We start from the raw sequence: 15,935 nt of genomic DNA on the forward strand, positions 1-15,935 counted from the left end.
ACTTGAAAGGGCAGCAGTGAGTGAAACACACAGAGATTGTGTTCCAAACATAAACTGGATTTAAGGTATATCTTGACACTCTGGGTTTACTGCTCTTGGTTCAGAATTAGCATTAATAGGATCATTTTATTTGTTGTACCCAATTTATACACATTGTAAAGGAAGATTTTTAAACAGTTTTGAACGTGACAAAAAATCCCCACTCCTAAAAGTTCCTTATTTAATTATTTATAGTTTAAATTTGTGTTTTTCTTCCTTTTAAACACCACCTTGCTTCCATGTTTCTGTTGTCCAGTTGAGACAGGAAGTTGTGGCATGCATGCGACGGGATACCACTCTTGAGACTGCTCTGAACTCTAAAGCTTACAAGAGAAGCAAGCGACAGACACTACGTGAGGCTCGAATGACTGAAAAGTTAGAGAAGCAGCAAAAGATCGAACAAGAAAGGAAGCGCAGACAAAAGCACCAGGTAATTTTTTTTTTTTTTCACTTTTGCTAGATGTTTGCAATTGTGCAAGCACCTATTTATCCATCAGTGACCATAATCTCTGAGTCTGAGCACACAGCATCACATATTGTATAAAAATCGATTCCCTGGTTCATCAAGCCCCACCGCCTTATGCTGATGTTTATCTCTTATGTAAAGTGTACTTTAAATATGAGAAACAATTTATATGGTAAGTTTAATCACTGAGCCAGAGCTGAACTATCCACATAGTCGCTACTTTGAGTATTTAGCGCCAAGACTTATATCCGATCATTATTTATTGTAGGTGCCATGTCACATTAGCAATTCTGTTGCAGAATGAGATGTGCTCTATTTCGCTTTTTTGTTTTTGTGTGATTTATTTTGTGCATTATGAAATGATTTGCAGCCAATGAAAAATCTGTGGTGATGGGATTCCAGTGATTTGTACCTCAGCCACCGAGCAACTGACTTTTTTGAGGCAGTTGGAGCTATCTGCAAAATCACAAGCTTTCAAGACAATGCAGCTGCTGATTGTCATGGTACATCAATGGTTTCCAGCTGCAGAAAGATTGTATTGTATCCAGCTGCAGTAGTCTGTAGCCAGCTAAAAACTTCCATAGAAATTTGTAAGACCCTGCTCATACTGGCATTAAAAACATAAATTTGAGGCATGTTTTTGCCATTCCTTGAACTCCTAGTGAAGTAGTCTGCAACGGATGAAATGGGCAGCGGCAGAACTGTTCACATTTGAAAAACATGTAGTCTTGGCATCACGTCACACCACTGTGTGGCAAAAATGAAGCTACATGGCGGGTCTGGGAGGAGTTGAAACAAGTCGACTCCTTCTATTCAAATCTATGGTGATGTGCTGTATACATGCCTGTGGCACACTTAGAACACATTTGACAAGCGTTAATCAAATATCAGTGGGGTGGAAACAAAATATCACCAGAGGGCATCTGGGTGCATTTTTTAACATGTGTCAAAAACGCACTATAGGGGCATTGGTTCACATTACTGTCAACGTTGGTAATTTAAGCAAGTGAGAACTTGGTCTAACTCTTGCTAGACAGGCGTTTAGAATGATCAGATTTAGTGAACGGATGGGGAATGTGGCTGGCTTTCCTTTGTGGAAAGCTGCACATTCTTTGCAACATTTGGACCGTGCTGTCTGTCCAATTTCTGTTGCTTCCCCTGATAGAGTGAACCCATCATTGTGAAGAACTAATAGGAATGTACGGGGTCTGGGAGGAAGTGGGAAAGCTAAGTTGCTATCAAGTAGTTTTGAAACTTTGCCCGGCAGTCAGAACACAGACACTGAAATTTTCTGCAGGTATGTGCAAGGAACTTCTAGGTGTCTGTTTATCAATATTTTCACCTACGATATAAACCGCTTTCACTCATGATTCAATTGGAAAAGTGTGTGACTCTTCGGTAAAAACTTTGATAAAGATACCCCCCAAGTATTAGTACTTTTAATAAGAATTCCAGGTACAGATATTATACATGGTTACATTGATCCAGCTTGAACCAATGTAACTATGCATTTGCCATACCTGGCTGTTCGCCCTGAAAGCTGGAAATCACTGAAGTAGACACCACTACTCCAGTGATCTACTCCCAGTGATCTACACTAGCTTCTGGGTCCTTCATTGAGTGGCTGCCCTGCTGCATTCTAAACACAGGAGTTTGTCCACTTGGCACAAGAATGCTTTGCATTTTTGTAATGAATGCATAGTGTTCTCTGATTGGACAAAGTGGAAAGGCTGGACACCGATATTGCACTCTCCCACCTTGTCCAAACAGAAAACACTTTGCATTCATTAAGAAGATGCAAAGAATTCTCTGAATGGCACTCTTGCCAAGCAGCCGGCTGACCTGTGTTTAAAATGCAGCAGGACCTCGAAGAACGTGGAGATCTTTGGGGTAGTGGTGTCCACTTCAGTGATTTCCAGCTTCCAGGCGCATCTGCCAGGTATGGTATATGTATAGTTACATTTAGCCAAGCTGGACCAATGTGGCTATGTATAAAATATCCATATCTAGAACTTCTTTTGAATCATTTTAGTAGCTGTAGGATGTGCATGTGTGTTGTGAAATGTTATTATACAAAGTAAGTAGCCTTTAATATATCTTCTTTGTCAAGAAATATATATATATTTTTATTGTAGGAATATCTCAACAGTATATTGCAACATGCAAAAGATTTTAAAGAGTACCACAGGTCCGTCACTGGCAAAATCCAAAAACTTTCTAAAGCTGTTGCTACATGGCATGCAAATACTGAAAGAGAACAGAAGAAGGAGACTGAGCGAATTGAGAAGGAAAGAATGAGAAGACTTATGGTAAGTGCATGTCTTTTTTTTAACTGAAAACTATTATTATGCAGATCTACTATGCAGCTTTTAGTTTTAAGTGCTACTTGAAATAATGACTACCACATGGAACTATGGAGCAAAGTCATCTAATAAAATGATCTATTAATTGCTCCTAACAGAGATAAACTGGCCAATTTAATGGTTTCCCAAAAGAAAGCTCAAGTTAGAAGTGCTCAATAAATGTTGTAAAGTATATCCTTAGGGCTCATTCACAAGGGCACTCAGCCCCATGCAGTGGCCAGAGAAATTTGTTTACTTTTTAATACTACTGCTGAACTGTGTGCAGGAAACAAATGACTGACTGCTGCACAGGGCTAAGCGCCCATGTGAATGAAGCCTTAATGAAACCTACCACTGTTGTTTTCTGCAGTGTTTTTTTTTTTTTGTTACATTCTGCCTACTAGTACATGCGTAGCTCAACATACATTATTGGCACAGTACTTGTATGCCGGAATAAATGACTCGCATGTGCAGGAGTCATATCATGTCTGCTAGCCAATCAAGAGGCTGAAAACCTGGCACCTGGTAGGAGCCCAGGGAGATGTCAGATGGCGAGGGATCTAACAGTTGCGTCACTGGGACAAAGTTGAGTATTTTGTAGACTTTACTTCGGCTTTTGGTCAATAAAATCGTGTCTGTTGATATAGGCTCATGCACATGGGTGTAATTAAAACACACCATTCAATGCTGACGACAAGATCCTGCATCGACTACTGTCCTTATGCTGTGTGCATGTAAGTGCAAGTGTACAGCACACTATTGGTTGCTAGGATGCTAAGTGGCTTGAGCCACCTGCATCTTAGCAACCACTGGCCGTACATGTAGAGAATGACTGGACTTCAGCTATTTAAGAATTCATAAATGACTAAAGGCTTGTCATTCTTCACACAGTGACTCCTTCATTAAGGGGTGACATGTTAACATCAATATTAAGTAACCAGCAGTCGCCACCCACTGATTGCATCCTGTTATTGACGTGTCAACCCTGAGCAGCAACTGCTACCAATAGTGCCATCTGCATCCTAGCAACAAAGGACAATAGGCAGCTATAGCTGCTTGCCTCCTAGCTCCTGCCACCTATAGTCTTTCTGTGCTAGGAGGCAGGTGGTGCCAGTAGAGTGCATTTGCATTGAACATGGCATTTATGCATTTTATGGCTCTTCTGAACACTGCTTTAGAATGGGGATCTAAATGCTACTGTGCACATGGATTTATTGGCTATAATAGAGCTGCGCTCAAATTTAGTTAAAAAAAAAAAAAGAAAAAACGAGAAGCCGCACAGAATTAAATGCAGCATTTTTTTGTGCAGGAGGTTTAAGAGTGCTGACACCTGCCAGGATTGCCAGTCTGGATAGTGTTGTTCTTGATAGTTAAGTGCAAACATTTTAACAGAAATGGAATGCTAAGTGAGGGGGAGGTGGGGGGCTTATGCAGACTGCTGTATTATATACTGGGTTAGAGCTTCATATAGACACTTTCCAGATATATTCAGTGTTTGATCTTACACAGAACCATTTTACAAAAAAGTTAAAATGCTTTCTTTCTGTAGTCATAAACACTGTTGAAAATTACTCTCTCTCGCATCTTTAAAGCTTTTGAAGATGCTCTTATCTCTGACATGTAGTAATGTACCGGTGTTTATGGATGTTGTCTGAAATGTTTCAGAATAATGCATTCTTTTTAGTTATTCATATACAAGATGAGTGTCATATTTTTTTTTCTTTAACAGGCTGAAGATGAAGAAGGATACCGAAAACTGATTGATCAGAAAAAAGATCGCCGTCTGGCCTATCTGCTCCAACAAACTGATGAGTATGTAGCAAACCTCACCAGCTTGGTGTGGGAGCACAAAAAAGCACAAGCTGCCAAGGAGAAAAAGAAGAGGAGAAGAAAGAAGGTAAGCACAGATGCCAACTGGACATTACAATAAAACATATATTACTTACAATAAAAGCTAGTATACAATGGCAGTTTCATTTTATAGTACACCCTCCCTTATGTCCCTCTGGTGTTATGGATGTTAAAGTGGAACTAAACCCACTGATTTAAGCTGGCATTAGATGGTTAAATTCTCGGCTGGTTCAGCAGGGACCGGCTGAGATTCGAACCATCTATGGGCAGGCCGATTGTACCCAGCTGATCCATCGATCGGCTTGGTACAACCAGCATATCGGATTTCTAGTATGCGATTATTACCAGCAGCTCTAGCCGCCAGCAATAATCACTGTGTTCTGTGCTCCCTGCGACCCCCCCAACTTCCACCAGGAACACAGCAGGAGGGATTCCCCTATCAACACGAATTGTGCTGAGGGAATAGAGCACATTTCTTTTGAATTGCATCATCCATGGCCTACGTTAGAGTGGTGGTAAACCGTTACACATACTCAGTGAAGTGACTAGCATCAGGTAATACACAGGGAATCCTCCTATGGAAGTTATACCTGTTTGTCTGCAGCCCTTCCTTCTCTACAGTCTTCCAAAATGCATTTTACACAGCATCTCTCAGCTCTGAAAAGCAGGGGGCAAGGATCTTTGCTGAGCTCAGTGAAGAGAGCTCTGACCCCCGATTGGAGGGAAGAGACACACACCCCCCTAACAGTACAGGGGAACAGGCACAGCTGTGGCTGTCAATCACAGGCTGTGTACTGGAGCTCTCCTCCCAAGTCACCAATTATTTCTTGGAGTTTGGAAAAGCTGTCAGAAGTGACTCATGCAAAAACCAGAGGAAGGAGGCAGCAGAGAGGAAACAAACAAGTAAACAATATAAAAGCATGTGCTTTGTTCATATTTCATATCTGAGGATTGCAACTGCTTTAACAGTTTTCCAAATAGTTGCATTCAAGGATTGCTTTGAATAAATGTTAGTTATAAGTGTGCGTATGTTAGCTCTCAACTGAACTGTCAAGCCATCAGGTAACTGGTGTCCAAGCTGATCACACATGGAGAACCATGGCAACTGCAGATCAAAGAGTTTAAGATGGCAGCTTCTTTGGCTGTAAAGGATAGGAAGATTTAGTCCCCTTTAAACACTTCCAGCCCAAGGACATCATATGACGTCTTTGACTTTGAGTGGGGATAGCTGAATGATGCCTGCAGCTGCAGGCATCATTCAGATATCATCTTTTACAGCTGGCGATTCTGTGCACCGTAAGAACCATCGTAGCCGCAGTTCAGCCACTTGATCGTTCTTACAGGTGGCGGGAGGGCACATCCCTCCGCCCTTCGCTGCTTTTATCGGCTCGTCTGTGCAATCGGTGAGCTGGAGAAGGAATCCGCCACCGGCCGACATTGATCATAGAGATTTCCTGTGACCAGATGGTCCCCAGTCATCTCTGACCTTTGGAGGCCGGCGGAAGTAAAAAATGCAGAGGACTCGGCTAGAAAGAGAGATCGTTTGTTTTTTTTTTGTTTTTTTGGAATCAGTCTTTCCAGCCTGGAGGAGAGTTCAGGGGTCTTATAGACCACAGATCTCTCCATAAAGAGGACCTGTCACGCACCATTCCTATTACAAGGGATGTTCACAGAGGCGAACGCATACGAAAGTCATACCAACATATGTAAACTGCGTTCAAATTGCACATGTGATGAATCACCGCATGCGTTAGAGCGGGAGCAACAATTCTAGCCCAAGACCTCCTCTGTAACTCTAAACTGGTAACCTGTAAAAAAATTTAAAGCGTTGACTATGTAGATTTTTAAGTAGCAAAGTTTGGCACCATTCCACAAGTGTGCGCAATTTTAAAACCTGACATGTTGGGTAACTATTTATTCAGTGTAACATCCTCTTTCACATTATACAAAAAAATTGGGCTAACTTTACTGATTTGTTGTTTTTTTAATTAATGAAACTTTTTTCGCAGGGATGATTCCCTGCGACCCCCCCCCTCCAACTCCCGGCAGGAACACAGCAGGAGGGATTCCCCCATCAACATGGATTGTGTTGATGAGGGAATAGAGCAAATTTCTTTTGAATTGCAACATCTATGGCCTATCTTAGAGTGGTGGTAAACCGTTGCACATACTCAGTGAAGTGACTAGCATCAGGTAATACACAGGGAATCATCCTATGGAAGTTATACCTGTTTGTCTGCAGCCCTCCCTTCTCTACAATCTTCCAAAATGCATTTTACACAGCATCTCTCAGCTCTGAAAAGCAGGGGGCAGGGATCTTTGCTGAGCTCAGTGAAGAGAGCTCTCACCCCCCCATTGGAGGGAAGAGACACACCCCCCTAACAGGCACAGCTGTGGCTGTCAATCACAGGCTGTGTACTGGAGCTCTCCTCCCAAGTCACCAATTATCTCTTGGAGTCTGGAAAAGCTGTCAGAAGTGACTCGTGCAAAAACCAGAGGAAGGAGGCAGTAGAGAGGAAACAAACAAGTAAACAATATAGAAGCATGTGCTTTGTTCATATTTCATGCCTGAGGATTGCAACTGCTTTAACAGTTTTCCAAAATAGTTGCATTCAAGGAATTCTTTGAATAACTGTTAGTTATAAGTGTTCCCTATGTTAGCGCTCAACTGAACTGTCAAGTCATCAACTGGTAACTGGTGTCCAAGCTGATCACACATGGAGAACCATGGCAACTGCAGATCAATGAGGTTAAGATGGCAGCTTCTTTGGCTGTAAAGGATAGGAAGGTTTAGTCCCTTTTAAACACTTCCAGCCCAAGGACATCATATGATGTCTTTGACCAAACGGATCCTTTTTTTGCATGTGTCTGGCGCTTTTTTACCTGTATGATGGCGCACCACAGTGCGCCATTTTGTCTTGGTTCGCCATGGTGCACGTGTGTTGGCAAGAGCGCTGCTGGGCTCAGCAGTTTGTTTGGCGGCCATGGCGCACACGGCTTTGCCTGCACATGCTCCGAAGCCTTTATCTGGGCACACAAAGATTTGCGTTGTACGCAAATACAGTCATGCCTGCTCGCTGGGACTGCATAGAACGTTCCGGCGCACACCCAGCTTATTTAAGCTGTGCAGGCCAAGCATGTGGTGCTTCCAGAAGGCAGCTGTGGGACACAGAGCAGGCTCTGAACAGACACTTGTAGTGGTTCATTTTTCCTTACTCGGGTCACGTGAGTCACCAGGTGTTGCTTGGCAGGCTAAAGGTGCTTAGCAGGATTGTTGCATAGGGGCGTGGTGAGCCCTATTAAAGGGTTTCCCTTCTGAGGTGTTTTAACTACACCCAAGTACTCTTTGTTTGCAGGCATTGAATGTCTTCCAAAAAGAGGAGTGGGACTAACAACATAGGGAAGGGCACATCTATGTCATCAGTAGTTCCTGACATCCCTAGTGTTGTATCCCCTGAAAAAGCTCCCAGGCAATCTGAGCCGCAGCGCCTATCTGATATTTTGCCTACAGTTAACGCTGCTGCTTCACCCTTTATCACTAAGGATGAACTGTCCTCAGCCCTAGCCAGGTTAGACCACAGGATTGCCGGCATGATTGCCTCCATCCCTCAGGGTGGCAGGAAGCGTGACAGATCCCCCTCCCTGGAGTCTCCTCATCTGGAGCAGGAATGGGTTGAGGATGGGGAAGAGCTGAAAGCTCAGGATTCGGTGGAGTGTCCAGCAGATGCGTCTGCTTCCGAGCAATCTGGACAAGGAGATATCCAGTCGATGTCTGCCTCTCAGTCGCAGAGGCTTTTGATCCTGACTGTGACCGAATTGGTTCGTTATGCCTTTAAGTTGCCTTTTGCTGAGGTGACTGAGCCCCCTGGTCCTCTTTTGATCTGACACCTTTTCAGGTCGCACAGACTTTCCTGCTACACCCCCTGTTGGAACAGGCAGTGTATTCTTAACATCCTGGCAGGACTTTTTTACCTCCTGAAAGGTTTTCCCTTTTATTTCCCATGGATGAAAAGTTTGTTAAAAAATGGAGCAGGCCAGCCGTAGATGCAGCAGTCTCTTCCTTAGGCCCCTTTCACACGGGCACCATCAGTTTAGCCACGTTAAAAACGTATCAGTTCTTATCCGTTGCTTCATCCATCTTCATCCGTCATCTGTTCCGTTAATCTCCGTTTTCATCCGTCTTCCGTTCCGTTAATATCCGTCTTCATCCGTTAATGTACACGTTTACATCCGTTTTTTCATTCGTTTTTGTATCCGTTTTCATCCATTTACAGCAGTTTCTTTGCATTTAAAGAAATTACCTAGAAAGCCTTGCTCCACCTATCCTACACTGCCATGCGTGAACAATTTGCCGACTACTTTCTATCTCCATCAGGAGAAGTTTCATGGCAGTACCTATATATATATATATATATATATATATATATATATATATATATATATATATATATATATATATATATATATATATATATATATATATATAATGCAGTGCAAATTTTAATTTATTAATTTGGGTATTTCATTGTGTTTTGATAGCATAAAAAGACACAAAAGCACATGATATGTTCAAAACAGTTTTAGTTTTATTATTCTGCATAACCCTTTTAAAATAAAGATTTTTTCACTTTGTTTTTTTATTTGTCAAAGTATGAACTTTGAATTATTTCTTCAAAACGGATCTTAACTGATCGGACGTTGACGGACATTGTCAGTTAACGTCAGTTAATATCCATTTTGACGGATCTGGACGTAGCTTTGTACGTTAAAAAAAACGGATAAAAACGGAAGCGGAGGTTAACTGATGGTAACGGATGGTCATCCGTTTGCCCATAGGAATGCATTGTCGTCCGTCGACGGATGGAAGAAAAACGGATAGACGGTCCGTCCGTGTGAAAGGGGCCTTAAACAAGAACTTAACTTGTCCAGTAGATAACGCACAGGACTTGAAAGACAAGTGGTACAATTATTTTGCATGGAAGTTTGGCGTTTTATAATGTAGGCCTGTAATTCTTAGGAATAACTCACTTAAATCTGTCCAAACAAGAGTCTAGTAGACATCCCGGGTATAATCAAGTTTGAAAAACGAAATCATAAATTATAATATAATTATAACAAATAATAATATAATAAAAATTATTCAATAATGTAATCAAATCAAAAACACTGAAATTTGCTCAGTTGCAGAATTGTCACTGTCATTACTTTCAGTGTTTGATGGCGGATTCCCCCACAAATCACTATCGCTTAAGTCTGCGAGTGATTCTAATTTATTATCACTGTTTTCTAGCTGGTCTAAAACCACTTTTGATGTAAAGGGACGCTTTTGGTTGCTATGGACAATCTCCAGTTTCCAGGCAGAAAGAACAGTATTTATAATATAAAACTGCATGCACTGGACAGACCACTAGGGACAAAAAGGATGTGAAATAAATTGATACAGTAATGTAATCTGTAAGATTACAGTGTACTGTATATGTATTGTGTGTTTTACTTTTTGAATTTGGCGCCGTTCTCTATCCCCGTGCGTCGAAACGATCACAGGGAAAGGAGCTCGGCTCCGTGATAGATCGAGCGCAGGACGGCTCGCACACAGTGCGGGGAGACATCGCAGGATCCTGGGGACAAGGTAAGTAAGCTGTATCTGGATCCTGCGATGCAATCCCGAGTGTGGCTTGGGGTTACTGCTTTTGGTGCTGAAAATCCACCCCGAGCCACACTCGGGAATACCATCAGGGAGGTTAAAAACTTCCTTTTTCCTTGGCCAGTTCAGCTATTCAGCCAGCCGTTGCAGCAATTGGTATTTGCCAGTCCGTAAAGGATCAAGTCAAACGGCCTGATAGGCCTAACCAGGAGGATGATCTGCCTGAAAGTAAGACAGTTATTCCTCGAGCGCTGTGTTTTGCTGTTGATGCTTTAAAGGATTCAATACAGCAGGTTTCTCGTCTGGCTCTCTTGTCTATACATATGCGCAGACTTTTATGGCTTAAAAACTGGTCAGCCGAGCCTCCTTGTAAAAAGTTATTGGCAGGTTTCCCGTTTCAGGGGGAACGTTTATTCGGTGATCACTTGGACAAATATATCTAAAAGATTTCCGGAGGGAAGAAAAGCACCAAAAGTCCCTCGTTTAAAAACCCAGGTACTTCTTCCTCAAATGTCTTGGTGTCAGGGTGGTTCCGCCGCCAACTGGGCGCTAGGGCCAGGGGCAAAGCCGCAAGACCAGGGCCAGAAAAAGCCCTGGGTCCAAATTTCTAAACCCAGCACCAAGCCCCCTTTTGAGGGGACGCTCCCACTCCATCGGGTGGGGGGAAGGCTGCTGCACTTTGCGGACATTTGGAAAACAACAATTCAGGACGAGTGGGTCACCTCAATTATATCTTGCGGTTACAAGCTGGAATTACGGGAGGTGCCCCCTCAGAGGTTTCTAAGATCCAGCGTTCCCTCGGATCCTCCAAAAAGAAACTTATTGCTTCAGGCACTACATCATCTAGTGCATCAAGAAGTGATTGTAGAGGTTCCGGTACCCGAAAGGGGCACAGGGTTTTACTCCTGTTACTCCTGTTAAGGTTTCAGAAACCAAACAGGGACACAAGGCCCATTCTGGACCTAAGGTCCCTAAACAAGTATCTATTGATACAATTCTTTCGGATGAAGTCTGTCCGCTCAGTAGTAACCTCACTCCAGAGGGGAGACTTTTTAGCCTCCATCGATATAAATGACGCATACTTACACGTACCTATCTTTCAGCCTCATCAGAGGCTCCTACGTAGCACCAGTACTGGGTCTTTTAAGGGCCCAAGGGATCCTGGTGCTCGGGTATCTGGACGACCTCCTGCTCAGAGATCACTCAGTACAGGCTCTAGAACAGAGCATAATATACACAGTGAAGTATTTGAAAAGCTTAGGTTGGATCATAAATACAGAAAAGTCAGCCTTGATACCAGCTCAAAGTCTAAAATATTTAGGTCTGATTGTAAACAAGGTCCAAGCAAGAGTATTCTTGCCATTCGTAAGGATCTGTGCCCTGAAGGATCAGGTGTGTCATATAAGGGGCACCAGACAACCCGTTTGGCTCTGTATGAGTCTTCTAGGGAGGATGGTATCCTCCGAGGCAGTGCCCTATGCCCAGTTCCATTCCAGGCCTTTACAACAAGACATCTTGTTGGCTTGGAACAGAGGAAGAAAAGCCCTAGATTATCCAATGTGTTTATCTCCTCAGGCATGCTTAAGCCTAAACTGGTGGTTGCAGGATCAGAATCTGTGAAAGGGAAAATCCTTTCTCCTGGTAACTTGGAGAGTACTGACTACAGATGCAAGTCTCTCAGTCTAGGGAGCGACCCTAGACAGGCTCAAAGCCCAGGGGAAATGGTCAGCGTCGGAGCAGACCCTGCCCATCAACGTCCTAGAATTACGGGCAGTACGTCTGGCCCTACGATCCTGGACGGTGAATATTGGCAGTCCATATCCCGGGAGTAGAGAACTGGAAGGCAGATTATCTCAGCCGCTAGCAGATCTGCCCAGAGGAATGGTCCCTACACCCAGAGGTGTTCCAGGAAATTTACCAACGTTGGGGATGGCCAGAGGTCGACCTACTGGCATCCAGGTTAAACAACAAGCTACAGCAGTTTGTGTATTGAACAAGAGACCCTCTGGCAATTGGAGCAGATGCTCTGATAGTTCCATGGAGCCACTACTCCCTGGTTTATGCTTTCCCTCCGATCCCTCTCCTTCCACATTTGTTGTGCAGGATTCGGACAGAGGGGATTCCAGTCATTCTGGTGGCACCAGCCTGGCCCAGAAGGCCCTGGTTCCCGGAGATTGTGAGACTGACAATAGACGGCCATGGACGCTTCCATGTCGCCCCGATCTACTGTCTCAAGGTCCTATATTCCACCCCAATTTACAGTCTCTAAATTTGACGGCATGGTTTTTAAAGCCAGGGTGTTAAAGGACCATGGCATCTCTGGACCAGTGGTGTCTACTCTAGTGAATGCTAGAAAAGCTATCACTAGAAAGATTTATCATAAGGGCTGGAAGACTTGTATTGCTTAGTGTGAAGCCAGAAAATGGTGATTGGGAGAATTCTCTCTTTTCTACAGTCAGCTGTGGAAATCAAATTGGCTTTGAGTACAATCCGAGGTCAAGATTTTTGGCCCTATCAGTGTTCTTCCAAAGGCCTTTAGCCTCCCATTCACTGATCGGAACCTTTTATGCAGGGGGCAACTCGCTTGCTTCCCCCCATTAGGTCACCTGTGTGTCCTTAGGTCTTGAACTTGGTGCTGTCTGTGTTACAGAAACAACCATTTGAACCTATTTAGGAAATTCCATTAGACTTGCTGTCACGCAAGCTAGCCTTCGTGATGGCTATCACCTCGGCTAGAAGGGTATCGGAGTTGGCGGCCCTTTCGTGCAAGGAACCGTACTTGATCCTTCACCATGACAGTTGTGTTACGACCTGTTCCATTCTTTTTGCCAAAAGTGGTGTCGGCCTTTAATTTAAATCAGGACATTATTTTGCCTTCTTTTTTCTCTCAGCCATGTTTTCTTTGGACGTTGTCCGGGCAGTCAAAGTTTATTTGTCTAGATCTGAGGATCAGGTCATTTTTTTTTTTTGTTTTTTTTTTTGTTTTACCAAAAGGACCCAAGAAGGGGCAGGCAGCTTCCAAAGCTTCCATTGCCAATTGGGTCCGTCAATTGATCATTCAGGCCTACGGTCTGAAACACAAAGCTCCTCCCTTTAGGATGAGCGCTCATTCTACCAGGGGTGTAGGAACCTCCTGGACTTTTCGCCATTAGGTATCTGTGGCTCAGATTTGTAAAGCTGCTACCTGGTCTTCAGTGCATATGTTCACAAAATTTTATCAAGTGGATGTTCGAGCAGCTGAGGATTTGCCTTTCGGCTGCAGTGTGCTGCGGGCTGCCGTATAAGTTCTGATGGCTTTTGTTTGGCAGGGTCTCCCTCCCCTCAAGGCTATTGCTCTGGGACATCCCAGCAGGTAATGAATATTAGCCTGACTCTGTGTCCCACGATGTATGAAAAAGAAAATAGGATTTTTACGTCATACTTGCCTGTAAAATCCTTTTCTTTGAGTACATCTTGGGACCCAGAGATCCCTCCCCTCTTTTTTTGAAGATTCAGTGCTTGCTGCAAAACTGAAGGGGATCACTTCCTGTCTGAAGACCTTTGGTTTACTAGTGTCCATTCACCTAATGATGAAATATAACCCAGCCGGTAATGAATTTTAGCCCGACTCTGTCCCATGATGTACTCAAAGAAAAGGATTTTACAAGTATGTTGTAAAAGTCCTATTTTTTTCTGCCAGTAAATACCTTATACAGCCCACTTCCTGTTTCTTGTCTGGTAAAAAGCCTAGGCTTATGACATGCACAGTGCGCTCTCTCACTCTCCTGAGATTTCCCAGGATGGGAGGGGGGATAAAGAGTCATAAGAGGGACAATGAAAGCTGCAGAGCTGGAGGTGTGGCTCTGTGTAAATCCCGGAAATGAACAGGCAGCAGCTGAAGCTGCCCACAGTTAAGATGGTTGCAGCCAGACTCAGTGGAGAGAGATTTCTGCAGCACAGAATCAGTTTATATAAAATAATATGCAAAGTGATTGGAGGGAAGCTTCAGAATGGCAAAGATGTTTTTATTACAAATTATGTGAGCAGACTGCAGTTACTTTTTAATATTCTTTGCTCCAAATTTTGCAAATAGTAACTTTTAGTTATTCAGTCATGTAAAAAGAAAATTCCTTTTCACTTTGAAAGCACAATCATGCAGATGCTTTTCACATGATTGGATAATTCATGTGGATATTCATATAATGCATGTATTGGGTGAAGATTCTTTACTCCTTTAGTAAATCAACCCAAATGAAGCTGAACGGGTCATCTATTTTTGAACTACCACATACAAGGGATATAAAAAGTCTACACAACCCTGTTAAAATGTCAGGTTTCTGTGATGTAAAAAAAATGAGACCAAGATAAATCATTTCAGAACTTTTTCCACCTTTTAATGTGACCTATAAACTGTATAACTCAATTGAAAAAAAAAAAAATGAAATCTTTTAGGGGGGGAGGGGGGAAGTAAAAATAAAAAACATTCAAACTCATGGTAGATAGGAGTCGGTACTAGTCGGTCTTTCCTGACATTTTCTTAGTCGCATCCTGCAGTAAAAGCCATGGTCTGCAGAGAGCTTCCAAAGCATCTGAGGGATCGCATTGTTAAAAGGTATCAGTCAGGAGGGTACAAAAGGGTACAAAATAAATTCCAAGGCATTAGATATACCATGGAACACAGTGAAGACAGTTATCATGAAGTGGAGAAAATATGGCACAACAGTGACATTACGGAGGACTGGATGTCCCTCCAACATTGATGAAAAGTCAAGAAGAAAACTGGTCAGGGAGGCTACCAAGAGGCCTACAGCAACATTAAAGGAGCTGCAGGAATATCTGACAAGTACTGGCTGTGTGGTACATGTGACAACAATCTTCCGTATTGTTCATATGTCTGGGTTATGGGGTGGAGTGGCAAGATGGAAGCCTTTGCTTACGAAGAAAAACATCCAAGCCCGGCTAAATTTTGCAAAAACACATCTGAAGTTTTCCAAAAGCATGTGGGAATATGTGTTTGATGAAAACAAGGATGAACTTTTTGGCCATAATTCCAAAAGATGATTGGTGCATAAACACTGCACATCAACAAAAGAACACCATACCCACAGTAAAGCATGGTGGTGGCAGCATCATGCTTTGGGGCTGTTTTTCATCAGCTGGGACAGGGGCGTTAGTCAAGATAGAGCGAATTATGAACTGTTACAAATACCAGTCAATATTGGTGCACAACTTTCTTCAGGCTTCTGCTAGAACGCTGAACATAAAGAGGAGCTTCATCTTTCAGCATGACAACGACCCAAAGCATATATCCAAATCAACAAAGAAATGATTTCACCAGAAGAAGTTTAAAGTTTTGGAATGGCCCAGCCAGAGCCCAGACCTGAATCCGATTTGAAAATCTGTGGGGTGATCTGAAGAGGGCTGTGCACACGAGATGCCCTCGCAATCTGACAGATTTGAAGTGTTTTTGCAAAGCAGAGTGGGCAAATATTGCCAAGTGAAGATGGGCCATGCTGATGGGCTTATACCAATAAAAACAGTGCTGTAATCAAATCAAAAGGGTGCTTCAACAAAGTATTAGTTTAAGGGTGTGCACACTTATGCAACCATGTTA

The 15,935-nt window shown here is 43.0% G+C and overlaps 1 protein-coding gene across 3 annotated transcripts in view; it reads left to right on the forward strand.

The window, feature by feature from the left end:
• The window catches only part of SMARCA2 (SWI/SNF related BAF chromatin remodeling complex subunit ATPase 2), a 273,379-nt gene that overhangs the window by 59,945 nt on the left and 197,499 nt on the right, over positions 1-15,935 (forward strand). For all 3 annotated transcript variants that reach the window (XM_073634901.1, XM_073634899.1, XM_073634906.1), the window contains exons 8-10: positions 296-469; positions 2,641-2,814; positions 4,577-4,744. In XM_073634901.1, the coding sequence (XP_073491002.1) occupies positions 296-469; positions 2,641-2,814; positions 4,577-4,744 (516 nt within the window). The remainder of the gene's footprint in view (positions 1-295; positions 470-2,640; positions 2,815-4,576; positions 4,745-15,935) is intronic.

Source organism: Aquarana catesbeiana, linkage group LG01, assembly GCF_042186555.1.
Source record: "Aquarana catesbeiana isolate 2022-GZ linkage group LG01, ASM4218655v1, whole genome shotgun sequence".
Taxonomy (NCBI): domain Eukaryota; kingdom Metazoa; phylum Chordata; class Amphibia; order Anura; family Ranidae; genus Aquarana; species Aquarana catesbeiana.